Source organism: Podarcis liolepis (assembly GCF_965112155.1).
Source record: "Podarcis liolepis genome assembly, chromosome: 15".
In the NCBI taxonomy this organism is placed as follows: domain Eukaryota; kingdom Metazoa; phylum Chordata; class Lepidosauria; order Squamata; family Lacertidae; genus Podarcis; species Podarcis liolepis.
Genome location: NC_139566.1, coordinates 906819 through 920493, shown reverse-complemented (window position 1 = coordinate 920493; position 13675 = coordinate 906819). Strand labels below are relative to the sequence as shown.

Here is a 13675-nt window from a genome sequence, read left to right as displayed (position 1 = left end):
TATTCTGCCTGGCTTTCAATTCAAACTTAGCTTTTTATTCCCCTTCCTTCCCTTTTTATGAAGATTCCCCACTCTGGGATCCCACAGCTAATTCTCCCCTGGTGTCCTCGCTGGCCCAAATAGGACTAATTTAGCCAGCTAGCCCTGGCAATCATCTAATGTTTATTGGATGGATTTCCCCCCTAAATTGATTTTTGAATTCTGAATTTATTGTTATTCACGTTTTATACTGTATTTTATGCAGGTTTTTTTGTTGCATCAATGAAGTGTTTTAAATTTGTTGTTAGCCGCCCTGAACCGGGAAGGACGGGGTATAATTAAAAATTCATTATTATTATTATTAGATGGATGAGGGGTGGGTGTGCTGCCCTGGTAACCAGAGCCATCAGCTCTGTCCTGGCGCCTGGGCTGGGGAGGATCCACATGGCTCAGGGACAAAGAGTCCCAGGTTTGATCCCAGGGAACAGGGTCTGTGTGAGACCCTGGAGAGCCAGCAGGGAGTGGAACCATCAGGGGTCTGACTAAACAACGCAGCTGTATCACTTCATTGATGGCACAGTTTTGTTCAGGAGGAGGGCAGGTTTACTTCACGACCCAAATCTTTAAGAACAAATTGAAACTTCTCCCTTTCCCCTGCTCTTTCCTCAGAGCTGTTTGTGACGGAGGGCTCTCACTTGCGGATCCTGCGTGTCCTGGACGTTCTCTTCTACCAGCGCATGAGAAAGGAGAGCCTTCTTTCCCGGGAGGAGCTGGCCCTCCTCTTCCCCAACCTCCCAGAGGTCTTGGAGATCCACAGTAAGGCTGCTTCTCCTGCTCCCTTGGAGCCCCTTTGGACCAGCCCCCCCCCCATCCTGTGGTTTCTACAGCAGGCAGAGTGGGTCTCCCCTCCACAAGCCCCCTGCTCAGGAGGAGAACTGGAGCAAAGCCAAAGAGCCCCGCAGTTGCCAAATCTCACAGGGCGGAGGGGGCAGGGAAATCCGGAGGGTGGCCTTGATCCCATTTGGGATGTTGGCTGGACCCTAAATGGCCAGCTCTGCCCTCTGCTGAGAGCCTTTCACTGAAAATAAAGAGTGCCTGTGTGGAGTTTAAAACTAGGCCCGTACTCCATCCCCTTCTGTTCCCTTTTCTCCTTTCCTCACCATCCTTCCCTCCTCCAGATTCTCTTTCGGAATCGATGAAGAGGCTGCGAGAGGAAGGGCCGATCGTCAAAGAGATTGGGGACCTCATGCTTTCCCGGGTGAGCATCCCAGACCGCGTGGGCTGCCTTGGGGACACTAGGTGATCTCCTGACCCACCTGAGGTTAACCCAGGAGTGTTTTCTCTCCCCTGCCCTCTTTGTGTCCCCCCAGTTTGATGGGGCTGCCCGCGAGGAGTTCCAGCAGATGGCTGCCCGCTTCTGCGCATACCAGTCCATGGCCCTTGAGCTGATCAAAACCAAGCAGCGGAAGGAGACTCGCTTCCAGCTCTTCATGCAGGTAGCCTCGTCATGGGGCAGGAGGCTGCTAATGGAGGGGAAGGAAGGAGATGGGACAGGAAGGGACTTTTCTTTTCTTAATTTTTTTTTATTTTTTTAAAAAATTACAAGCATCAAATTCAAAATCCATATTCATTTTCTAACATAAGCCTATTACATAAAGGTAAAGGGACCCCTGACCATTAGGTCCAGTTGTGGCCAACTCTGGGGTGCTCATCTCGCTTTACTGGCCGAGGGAGCCGGCGTACAGCTTCCGGGTCATGTGGCCAGCAGGACTAAGCCGCTTCTGGCGAACCAGAGCAGCACACGGAAACGCCATTTACCTTCCCGCCGGAGCAGTACCTATTTATCTACTTGCACTTTGATGTGCTTTCGAACTGCCAGGTTGGCAGGAGCAGGGACCGAACAACGGGAGCTCACCCCATCATTGCGGGGATTCGAACCGCCGACCTTCTGATCAGCAAGTCCTAGGCTCTGTGGTTTAACCCACAGCGCCACCCGCATCCCTTAGCCTATTTCATAGATTACCTAAATTAAAATATATCTAATTGCTCTAGGCTTCCCTTTGCTATATGTAAATACAACGCAATTAACAAATTATATTATAAATGATATTATAGGTTCCCATATACCCCCCCCACTCCCCTTCAGCCATGTGTGATCTCAATATTTTACTTCTTCCGTCTTGTTATAATTTGATAATTATTCAATTGATTCTGTTATTATTTTCTTGCTTACGTTTTACACATTCTCTATCAATGTTTCAATTCCGGAAGCATATTTTCCCATGTATTCCTTCACTCCATCCCACTCTCTAATTAGTCTCTGATTTGAGTGGCCTCTAATAACTGCCGTCAATTTTGCCATTTCTGCAAACTCACAGAGTTTGTTTTGCCGTTCTGATAGTGATGGGATTTTCAGGGGGAGGAAGGGACTTTTCAGCGGCCAGCAGGCCAGAGAAACACAAGCCTGTCTCTCTCTCTCTCTCTCTCTCTCCCTGCCTTTCCCAGGAAGCCGAGAGCAACCCTCAGTGCCGCCGCCTCCAGCTCAAAGACCTCATCATCTCAGAGATGCAGCGGCTGACGAAGTACCCTTTGCTGCTGGAGAACATCATCAAGCACACGGACGGTATCTCTCTCTTCGTATTTGGCTGTTTGTTTGTTTTTTGTGTCTCTTCCTATTCAAGTGTTACACATTGCAATCTCCTCTTAAGCACATTCAACTCGCTGGTTGAAATTGCACAAATTAAGTCCAGTCAAGGCTTGGTCTTCTTGGGGTTACCCAGCAGGGAAATAACGCTTCAGCTCTGTGTCCTACTTCCTGGGCAAGGCCCACTTGCCCTGTGGCCTCTGGGAGTGCTGGGGATTCTTGCTGCCTCGCCCATGAGCTGTGGGAGCAGCTCCAAGGATTAGGGCCTACACGACCGTTGTGTATACATGGAACTCTTGGAACCAACCCCCCATGTAAGATGCGATTGTACTGTATTTTTTAACTTGTGTCAGCTTTCTGATGTTGTGAGTCAGCATACATAGAGATTACGGTGGTGTGTGTGTGTGCGCGCACTGTGCATTAGCGCCCTGTGGGGCTGTGTCTGTAAAGTGTGGGTGCTATTCAGAAGCCAATTTTCACATTAACCAATAAGGATTATTTTGCATCGTGTATCAGAGCTGCCGCTGATCTGTCTTTCAGACGTCGTTTTGTTTTTAAATGCAGGATTGTTTTTAGATTGTACAGTGGTACCTCTGGATGCGAACAGGATCCGTTCCGGAGCCCCATTCGCATCGTGAAGCGAACGCAACCCGCGCATGTGTGATTTGCCGCTTCCGCGCATGTGTGAGACATCATTTTGAGCGTCTGTGCATGCATGAGCGGCGAAACAAAGAAGTAACACGCTCCGTTACTTCTGGGTCGCCGCGGAGCGCAACCCGAAAATATTCATCCTGAAGCTACTTCAACCCGAGGTCTGACTGTAGTGGAAGTCACTTTGGGACCCCCCTGTGTGTTTTAAACAAAGCCTCCCAGGTTTCCCATAAATAGAAACAAACTTTGCCAGTGGCCGGCCAGCCCATCTAGGAGCGGTGGACTTGTAATCTGGTGAACCGGGTTCGCTTCCCTGCTCCTCCACATGCAGCTGCTGGGTGACCTTGGGCCAGTCACACTTCTCTGAAGTCTCTCAGCCCCACTCACCTCACAGAGTGTTTGTTGTGGGGGAGGAAGGGAAAAGGAGGTTGTGATCCGCTTTGAGGCTCCTTGGGGTAGTGATAAAGCGGGATATCAAATCCAAACTCTTCCTCACCTTCATTGCTTAGGGGAGACCTTGGAGCACAAGAAACTTTGCCAGGCCCGGGACCAGTGCCGAGAGATCCTCCGGTACGTGAATGAGGCAGTCAAGCGGGCAGAAAACCAGCAGCGACTGGAGGTTTACCAGAAGCGCCTAGATGCCACTTCGCTGGAGCGGACTAGCAACCCGCTGGCAGCGGAATTCAAGGTACAATTCCCCCTTTGCCCGGCACCTGAGTCCCTGGCTTTATCCTGCTCGCATCCTCCTCAAAACGCTGCCTTTTTCTACCCCTCCTGTCCAGAACCTCGACCTCCGAAGCCGTCGCATGATCCACGAGGGCCCTCTGAGTTGGCGCATCAGCAAGGATAAGACTGTGGGTATGTAGCAGGCAAAAACGAAAGCTCCTCTCAGCGTTCGTGCGTGTTCTCACACAAGTGTGGCACGGCTTCTCAGAGTGAAGGCCTGTGTGCGCTTCCTCTGCGGTTGACTTTTCTAATTTATATCCCACTCTCCGATTAAAACAGTAATCAAAAGTGTGGAGGGGTTGTAGGAAGATTGCCTGAGCCGAAAAGCCCTGGCGAGCCATTGCTGCCAGCCCGAGTAGACAAGACTGAACTAGATGGACCGAGCGAAGGGGTCAAGAGGCAGCTTCCGAAAAGATGAACAGAACCAAGCAATTTTGGAACATGGTCCCTGAAACAAGCAGAGCTTTAGCTGTTGGAAGATCAAAACTGTCAATGTGTTGTTACTCATTCATTCATTCATTCAATAAAATGTATAAGCTGCTTGGTTGTAAAAAGCTCAAAGTGGTTTACCAAAAGACTAAAACAATAGAAGTCTTTAAAAAAATTTAAACCATTGATAAACTCAAAACACACAATAGTATTTATAGTTCCAGGACAACAGGCCACAGATTAAAAGGCTCTCCCAGATCAGCAGCCTTCGGAAGGCTCCATGGCAGAAGACCTGCTTGGAATGTAGAAGGAGCCACACTGGCAGCATCTCCAGGGAGGGCTGGGGAATGACTCCCTGCCTGAGGCCCTGGAGAGCCATTGCTGTCCATCCATGGCAACAGTCCTGAGCTAGAGAGACCGTCCCTTGTTCCTATGTCTAGACAGGCCTTAAGTCAGACTTGCATCAAAGAAAAGCACATGCACATGTATAATGCTGTAGCAGGGAGGGAGTAGTGCGACTCATGCAACACGTTGGCGATTAATATACAGAACAATAATTATCCATACTTTATCGACCTTCTGAGAAAAATACAAAACATTAAACAAAGCCACAAAGACTTGCGAACTACCCAGCCTAAAATGAACGTATAATATCTGGTTTCAATAGAATTATCAAATGCTTAACTCAGTCTTTTAGATAAGTTCATGAAGATACCAACAAAAGGTAAGTTCGGTGATATTCACAATACCGAGAGATGCTAGTAGAATTGTAGATAGATAGGGAAGCAGTGGATCATATAATACTGTCAGGGGTTTAGGAGCAGAGGCACGGGCAAGGGAGGAAACAGAGAGCGAAGGGGAGGAGGCAGAAGAAAAGATGAGTGATGACGACGACCCGAGATCTCCTAGTCTTTCCAGTGAATCAGAGGATTCACAGAAAGGAGCACCAGTGGCCAGGGCAAGGGGGGAGTCTAGGGGGGCACCCCAGGAAGATAGAGCCAGAGGGGACTCAGGAGGGAGCAGCTGGAAATCGGGACCAGCGTCACCGCCAGGAAGCAGGGAAGAGGAAGGGAGCCAGGGGGGAAGCGCTGGCAGCTCACCACAGGAGGGAGGGCATGAGTCAGGAGTGGCCACACCTCCATCGGGGAGCGAAGAAACGGTTAAGAGGAAAGTGGAAGGTTGGGCGCGCGCGCCAAGTTCAAATGCAGAGGAAGGCGGCGCAGTAAGCAGCCCCGAAAGGGAACCAGGTCCTAAAGCCCGGCGCAAGGAGGCAGGAGGGTCCGGGTCAGCGTCAGAAGAATCCCGGAAGGAAGAAGCCCCGGGGGGTAGAGGGACCCAGAGGAGGACAGTCAGGCGGAAAAGGCGGAGCAAGGCTAGGATATTAAGTTGGTGCACACGGGGCGGAGACTCAGACGGAGCTTCGCCGATCTAGCTACTAGACGTAGAGTTGCGCGCAGCAGCGTGAGAATGGAAACTGTAATTCAATAAAGACTTTTACTTAATGATCGCTGGCTAGCGTGATCCTCTGTGAGCTAGGATCTTCAAGCAGCTCTGACAGTAAGCTCCGTCTCACGATTGTGGGCATCTACAGCCTCGAGGAGGGGAGAGAAACAGGTGCCTACTAGCGAGCTCACGAACGGCAGACGACATGACGGCTGAGCAGCAGATAGAGGAACTCAGAAAAGCAGTGGCACAACTGAATGCCGAGGCTCTCGCATCCAGGAAGAGAGAGGAGGAGGCAGCTGCCGCCTGCAGGGATCTCCAGGTCAGGTTAGACGTGCTGACAAAGCAGACACCCCGGCAGGAGGGAATTGGGTTGGCGAGACGGACAGGCGGGCTGGTCTCTCACTTCGATGGGAACCTGCAACAGTATCCCAACTTTAGAGCCGACGTACTGTGCGCACTGCAACTGCTGCATAAAGACTTTAGAGATGAGCAAGAGAGAGTGGGATTCATCATGTCCCATTTGCATGGGGATGCTAAAGCATGGCTACGCAATTTATGGAGAGATAAGGATCCGGCGCTCCAGAATGCAGATGCCTTTATTAAAGCGATGGATGGGTGTTTTTTATCAAGTATTGACGTGGATCTTGCACGGAAGGAGGTGCATGGGCTGAGACAAGGGAGGGCCAGCGTCAGGCAGTATCATGCCCGCTTTTTCGCCTTGGTCAGTGCCCTGGAATGGGACAGAGATTCGGCTCCTGTAAGAGACCTCTTTTGGGAGGGGCTGCACAACTCGATTAAAGATGAGATCGCGAGGGGGGAGAGACCCCGAACCACCCAGGAGGTCGTTCAGAGGGCACTGGCAGTGGGGGTGAGGCTGGAAGAACGTCCGTGGAGCAGGGACGAAGGGCGTGGAGGGCGCGAACCAGCCAGGGGCCCCTCCTTCCTTCCCAGAGAAGCAGCGCGGGCGCAATCCACGCCTCCGCCAGGAGGAGGAGCCGAACCTATGGAGGTTGGAGGTGCAAGGGCTCAGTCAGCAACCAGAGCCCTAGCACCGGCAGCAGTGAAAGCGAAGCCTCCTAGAGGGAACAGGAAGTGTTACGTCTGTGAGGAGCCAGGGCATATGGCAAAAGAGTGTCCCCAGAGGCTCCACAAGCTTACTGCAGCCTCGGCAATGGTGACTGCAGCAACGCAGCAAGGGGGACCACAGCAGGGAAACGACGCAGTCTGGCTGGAGGAAGAGGCCCTGGGGCCCAGCCAGACGTGTTAGTGACGCAGTCCCCAGAGGTTTTACAGCCCGTGAACCCCCTCCCGCCCAAACCAGTGGTGAGGCTCACCGCATCTCTCCAGCTGCCCAATGGAATCACCACTGACGTGCCCATCACAGTTGACTCGGGCAGCAACGCGGACTTTAGAGGGCAGGACTTTGTCGACAAGCACGCTATACAGTTGCTGCCGGCCACACTGCCCCTGCAGGTGGTCACGGTGGATGGCAGGGAGTTGCTAGGGGGGCAAGTGGTGAAGCAGACGCCGCCCATGGCGATGCGACTTGGAAATCACAAAGAAATCATCAGCTTCAATGTCACTCAACTATCGGATATGCCCATTGTATTGGGAATGAGTTGGCTAGACAAGCACAGCCCAACGCTGGCTTGGTACCAGAGGCAGCTGATCTTCGGCTCTTCCTTTTGTGCTGAACACTGCATCGTGCCCCGGCAGGAAGGAGAGGAAGAGGAGTCACAGCTGCTGCTAGGCACGCTGCAAGCGATTCCCCACAAGTACGCAGAATTTTTGGAAGTTTTCTGCGAGAAGGAGGCAGACAGGCTACCCCCTCACAGACCATATGACTGCAAGATTGACCTGCTGCCGGGGGTGGCGCTGCCTAAGGGGAAACTGTATTCCATGTCAGAGGACGAGCTGCAGGAACTCAAACAGTTCATAGATCATAATTTGGAGCGCGGTTTCATCCGAGAGTCCAAGGCAGCGGGGGGCAGTCCAGTATTCTTTGTTAAAAAGCGAGACACGCCCCAAAAAAGACTGGTCGTGGACTATCGCATTTTAAACAATGGGACCAAGCCGTCGGACTTCCCCATGCCCCGAATCGACGACCTCCTGGCGAAGGTGCGGAAGGGGAAAGTGTTCACCAAGTTAGACCTGCGAGGGGCGTACAACCTCATTCGTATGCGGGAGGGAGATGAGTGGAAGACGGCCATGTTCACGCCACTGGGTACCTACGAATACAGAGTTATGCCCTTTGGATTGCAAAATGGCTCCCACGTTTTTCAAGCTTTCATGCATCACGGGTTGGCGGGACTTCTCTACAAGACGTGCGTCTGTTTCTTAGATGACATCCTGATCTTTTCGGAATCGCAGCAGGAGCATGACAGACACGTCACGGAAGTGCTGACCAGACTAAAGCAACATAGGCTCTACGCCAAGCTGGAGAAGTGCCAATTTGACGTGACGGAGGTGGATTTTCTGGGCTACAAGTTGTCTGACAAGGGGCTCGCCATGGACAGCGCCAAGGTTCGCGCGGTATTGGATTGGAAGAGTCCACGCAACCGGAAGGAGGTCCAGAGGTTTGTCGGCTTTGCGAACTTCTATCGCAAGTTTATCAAGGGCTTCGCTATGCAGACAGCGGCCATCACAGACACGCTTAGCTCCAAGGAAAAGAAGTTCGTTTGGACAGAGGAGGCGGAGCAGTCCTTTCAGGCACTCAAGCGTCTCTTCGCGTCGGAAGAGCAGCTGCTTCACGTCAACCCCAGCAGGCCGATGAGGGTGGAGACAGACGCCTCGGACAGAGCCGTGGGGGCGGTCCTGCTGCAAAAGGACCAGCAGGGGGTGTGGCGACCGGCAGCGTTTTACTCCAGGAAGCTCAGCAAGTCCGAGCAGAACTACACCATCTGGGACAGGGAGTTGCTGGCCATTCATGCAGCGTTCAAAGCGTGGAGGCACTTCCTGATCGGCGCCAAGCACACGGTGCAGGTTTGCACGGACCACAAGAATCTGGAGCACTGGCGCACGGCACAGTTCCTAAACCAGAGGCAGATACGTTGGGCTGAGTTTTTTGCGAACTTCGACTTCCGCATAGAGTATGTCCCGGGGGACACTAACATCATGGCGGACGCCCTCTCCCGTAAGCCACAGTATCTGGAGGACGCAACGCCAGCGGCCGCCATGCACATCTTCGCACCAACAGTATGGGCGTGCGCCGCGGCCACCGTGGACCTGGAGGCGGTGCGACGAGCGTTGCAGGATGACTCCTTCGCGCAAGCAAAGATGGCAGAGGTGCAAAGGGGCACGGCTGCGGCCGACGGTTTCCAGCTACGAGATGGATTGCTCATCCGTAAAGGGGCCATCTACGTGCCGGGAGACGACCTTCGCGCCAAGGTGCTGCAGCAGCTGCACGACGCGCCCACGGCCGGGCACTTTGGCAAGGAGAAGACGGTGGAATTAGTAGCCAGGGATTTCTGGTGGCCTGGAATGAGAGGGGAGGTCGCAGACTACGTGGCGAGGTGTGACACCTGCCAGAGGGCCAAACCAGTACACAAACCGCCGGCCGGACTGTTGGAACCGCTGCAAACTCCGGTCGAACCTTGGGAAAGGGTGGCCCTGGACTTTGTCACGGATCTGCCCAGCTCGAGGGGCAAGACGGCAGTGCTGGTGGTGGTGGACCTGTTTTCCAAGATGGCGCATTTCATTCCGTGTGCTAAGGTGGCCACGGCGGAGCAAACCGCCAAACTGTTCATAGACCACGTGTTCAAGGTTCACGGTCTGCCACGGTCTATTCTGTCCGACCGGGGGCGGCAGTTCATCTCGAATTTCTGGCAGAAGCTGAGGGGCTTCCTGAACGTCAAGATCAACCTGGCGTCGGCGAGACACCCGCAGACCAACGGGCAAGCGGAGCGGGTCAATGCCATCATGCAGCAGTACCTGAGATGTTATGCAAATCAACAGCCTGCGACGTGGGTGGATTACCTGCCGCTTGCCGAGTTCGCCTACAACAACACGAAGCACGTGTCCACGGGGGTCACGCCGTTCTTCGCCAACAACGGGAGGCACCCCAGAACCTTCCCGGGACTGGAAAGAATGGGGGAGGGGGAGGGGGAGCCGCAGACAGCAGATGCGTTCGCGTCGGAGCTGCAGGAAGTCCACGATCAGCTGAGGCGCCACCTGGAGCTGGCCAAGCACGCATACAAGGTACAAGCGGACAAGCACAGAAGGGTTGGCGAAGAGCTCCACGTGGGAGACTGGGTTTGGTTAGCAGCCCACGCAGTGCCGGCCAGGTCGTTGGCCAAGAAGAAACTAGGGCATAAACAACTGGGGCCCTACCAAGTCGAAGAGCAGGTCAACCCGGTAGCTTTCAGACTGGCACTTCCGGAGGGTTCCAGAATGCATCCGGTATTCCACAGATCGGTGCTCACTCCCTACAAGGCACCGCACAGGTTCCAGGAACCCGGAACGGCGCCGAGTCCGGTCAGAGACAGAACAGGGCACGCGGGAGTGGCACAGAAGGAGCGCATCAACGAAGTCACGGAGATTTTGGACTCCAGATGGGGGGAAGAGGGGGTAGAATACTTTCTCGCCAAGGAGGGCACCCCGGCCAGTGCGAACAGCTGGGTGCCGGGCTACGCCTTGGACGAACCTCTCCTCAAAGACGAGTTTCATGCCCTCTTCCCCCATAGACCTATGCCAGCAGACTTTTTCGACGACTGGCTTTTCACGCCCACGCTTTCGGCCAGCACTTTCCGGGGCTTCGACTCGGACGAGGACCCGACACAAGACGTCCGTTCCCCGGAGGGGTCACCCTCGGGATCTGCATCAGAACCCTCGTATTGGTGGGACGATAGACCAGAGGAGCAGTTCCGCAGACGGTGGCTGGAAGGCCCAGGACGAGCAACACCGCCAGGAGGAAGTGAGGGAGAGACGGACATGGACGTTTTCGGGGACGACCCTGGTTTCGAGCACGGCGGCACAGAGATGGAAGCGGAGGTGACCGTTGTCGACGAGAGCAGGGAGGAAGACCCGCGAGACTTCAGATGGAGGCCCGCCACGGGAAGCGACCGATATCCGACGTTCGTCCCTTTGCAACAGCAGCCCCCAGCTCCAGCACCGGAAGGAGGGGAGGGGGGAATGGGGGGCTTCGAGGGGGGGATGGATGTCAGGGGTTTAGGAGCAGAGGCACGGGCAAGGGAGGAAACAGAGAGCGAAGGGGAGGAGGCAGAAGAAAAGATGAGTGATGACGACGACCCGAGATCTCCTAGTCTTTCCAGTGAATCAGAGGATTCACAGAAAGGAGCACCAGTGGCCAGGGCAAGGGGGGAGTCTAGGGGGGCACCCCAGGAAGATAGAGCCAGAGGGGACTCAGGGGGGAGCAGCTGGAAATCGGGACCAGCGTCACCGCCAGGAAGCAGGGAAGAGGAAGGGAGCCAGGGGGGAAGCGCTGGCAGCTCACCACAGGAGGGAGGGCATGAGTCAGGAGTGGCCACACCTCCATCGGGGAGCGAAGAAACGGTTAAGAGGAAAGTGGAAGGTTGGGCGCGCGCGCCAAGTTCAAATGCAGAGGAAGGCGGCGCAGTAAGCAGCCCCGAAAGGGAACCAGGTCCTAAAGCCCGGCGCAAGGAGGCAGGAGGGTCCGGGTCAGCGTCAGAAGAATCCCGGAAGGAAGAAGCCCCGGGGGGTAGAGGGACCCAGAGGAGGACAGTCAGGCGGAAAAGGTGGAGCAAGGCTAGGATATTAAGTTGGTGCACACGGGGCGGAGACTCAGACGGAGCTTCGCCGATCTAGCTACTAGACGTAGAGTTGCGCGCAGCAGCGTGAGAATGGAAACTGTAATTCAATAAAGACTTTTACTTAATGATCGCTGGCTAGCATGATCCTCTGTGAGCTAGGATCTTCAAGCAGCTCTGACAAATACGTTAAAATTTCATATAACGTAGAACTTGCGGAAAAACAAAAGCCCTGTAAACAGCAATGAACCAGATTAGCAATACTCAAAACAATAGGCAAAGAGGTACTCTCGCCCACCCACATATGAGCAGATCAACAAAACAGGCCTTTTTGTGGCGGCTCGCTGTCTGCACAGTGCTCTCCCCAGAGACACTCGCCTGGGGCCATCATTGCATGTCTTTAGGCGCCTCTTTACCCAGGCCTTTGGCCATTATATAATCTGTGGGGGGACTTTTATTATGATTATTTTATTGATATGCTATCTATTTTACGCTTTTTGTTATGTATTTATTATTATGCTCTGAAAAACGTGTTCTTAATGTTGTACTTAATGTTAAGGTACGCGGGGGGCGCTGTGGGTTAAACCACAGAGCCTAGGACTTGCCGATCAGAAGGTTGGCGGTTCGAATCCCCGCGACGGGGTGAGCTCCTGTTGTTCGGTCTCTGCTCCTGCCAACCTATCAGTTCATGCGGTGCAAGTAGATAAATAGGTCCCGCTCTGGCGGGAAGGTAAATGGCGTTTCCGTGCACTGCTCTGGTTCCCCAGAAGCAGCTTTGTCATGCTGGCCACATGACCCAGAAGCGAGATGAGCGCCGCAACCCCAGAGTTGGCCACGACTGGACCTAACAGTCAGGGCTTCCTTTAACTTTAATCTTGTACTCCGCCCTGGGATCTTTTGATAAAGGGCGGTAAATCCTCCCTCTCTCTCTTAGATCTGCACGTCTTGCTCCTTGAAGACCTCCTGGTACTTTTGCAAAAACAGGATGAGAAGTTAGTTCTCAAGTGTCACAGCAAGATGGCGCTGGGCTCCTCGGATACCAAACAAACATTCAGCCCCGTCCTCAAACTGAACGCGGTTCTCATCCGCTCCGTGGCAACAGGTAGGAAGGGAGGCCGTAAAACCACGTGCCCTCATGCAGAGGTGGGAAGCTAGACAGGCCCTGGTGGGTCGACTTTTCCTCCAGCTTGTCTCTCTCCTCCCTACAGATAAGCGAGCGCTCTTCATCATCTGCACTTCTGAATTGGGACCCCAGATCTACGAACTGGTAGCTTCGAGCTCTTCAGAAAAGAACACGTAATATTTTTATCTGTTATTCTCCCACGCACCCCCGTCTCCTTTGGGTGGGAAGGAGCAGGGAGATTAAAAGGCTAACTGGCCTCTGGGCAGCCGGATGAGTCAGGAAGAGTCAAGGAGCCCAGTGTGGCAAACAGACAATTTAAAAACAAAAACCAAAGCATTCCAGAACAGTTAACACACTGTCTCCAGCCCCCCACCCCCAAGAAGTTTTAATTGAGCTTTGGTAAATAATGTAACAAAACTAGATTCCCCTCGACGGTAACAAAACACCCCTCCCTCAAAACGACCACAGTTAAAAGTGGTTAAAAGTAGTTTCAGTTAAAACATGGATGTTTGTCTGTTATCTTAGAGTAGCATTGGAATCCCCTGGGCCAAAATCCTGATGAATATGAATATATATATATATATATATATATGCAGGTTTTGGTGTCTTCGGGTGTCTTCCCGTGTAAGAGTTGGGGTGTCTAGGCGACGTTTCGACGAGGTCTCACTCGTCATCTTCAGGCTGGTGCTTTCGGCTTCTTGTTACTGGAACAGAGCAGGATCTCAGTGTTTGAGTTCCTATAAATACTGTTGAGGGGGTGTGGTGTATAGCCTCCAACGTTCTGGGCAGAGAGGAAGTTCCCAGGTTAGTGTGCCTTTTCTTCTTTTGTTCCTTAATTACTTGAGGGATATCTTGAGTGATTTCTTGAGTGATATTCTGAGTACCACTTAGGTGGGTCATTAAGTGTGGATTAGTTGCTAAAGCTTTCGTGTCTTGACCTCTTGAGCTTGT

The 13675-nt window shown here is 53.1% G+C and overlaps 1 protein-coding gene across 5 annotated transcripts in view; it reads left to right on the top strand.

Moving 5' to 3' along the window:
- Positions 1–13675, top strand: part of ARHGEF11 (Rho guanine nucleotide exchange factor 11) — a 73962-nt gene that overhangs the window by 43696 nt on the left and 16591 nt on the right. For all 5 annotated transcript variants that reach the window (XM_083476923.1, XM_083476925.1, XM_083476926.1 and 2 more), the window contains 8 exons: positions 649–795; positions 1158–1237; positions 1350–1475; positions 2485–2602; positions 3784–3962; positions 4057–4132; positions 12536–12703; positions 12810–12897. In XM_083476923.1, coding sequence (XP_083333049.1) covers positions 649–795; positions 1158–1237; positions 1350–1475; positions 2485–2602; positions 3784–3962; positions 4057–4132; positions 12536–12703; positions 12810–12897 — 982 coding nt within the window. The remainder of the gene's footprint in view (positions 1–648; positions 796–1157; positions 1238–1349; positions 1476–2484; positions 2603–3783; positions 3963–4056; positions 4133–12535; positions 12704–12809; positions 12898–13675) is intronic.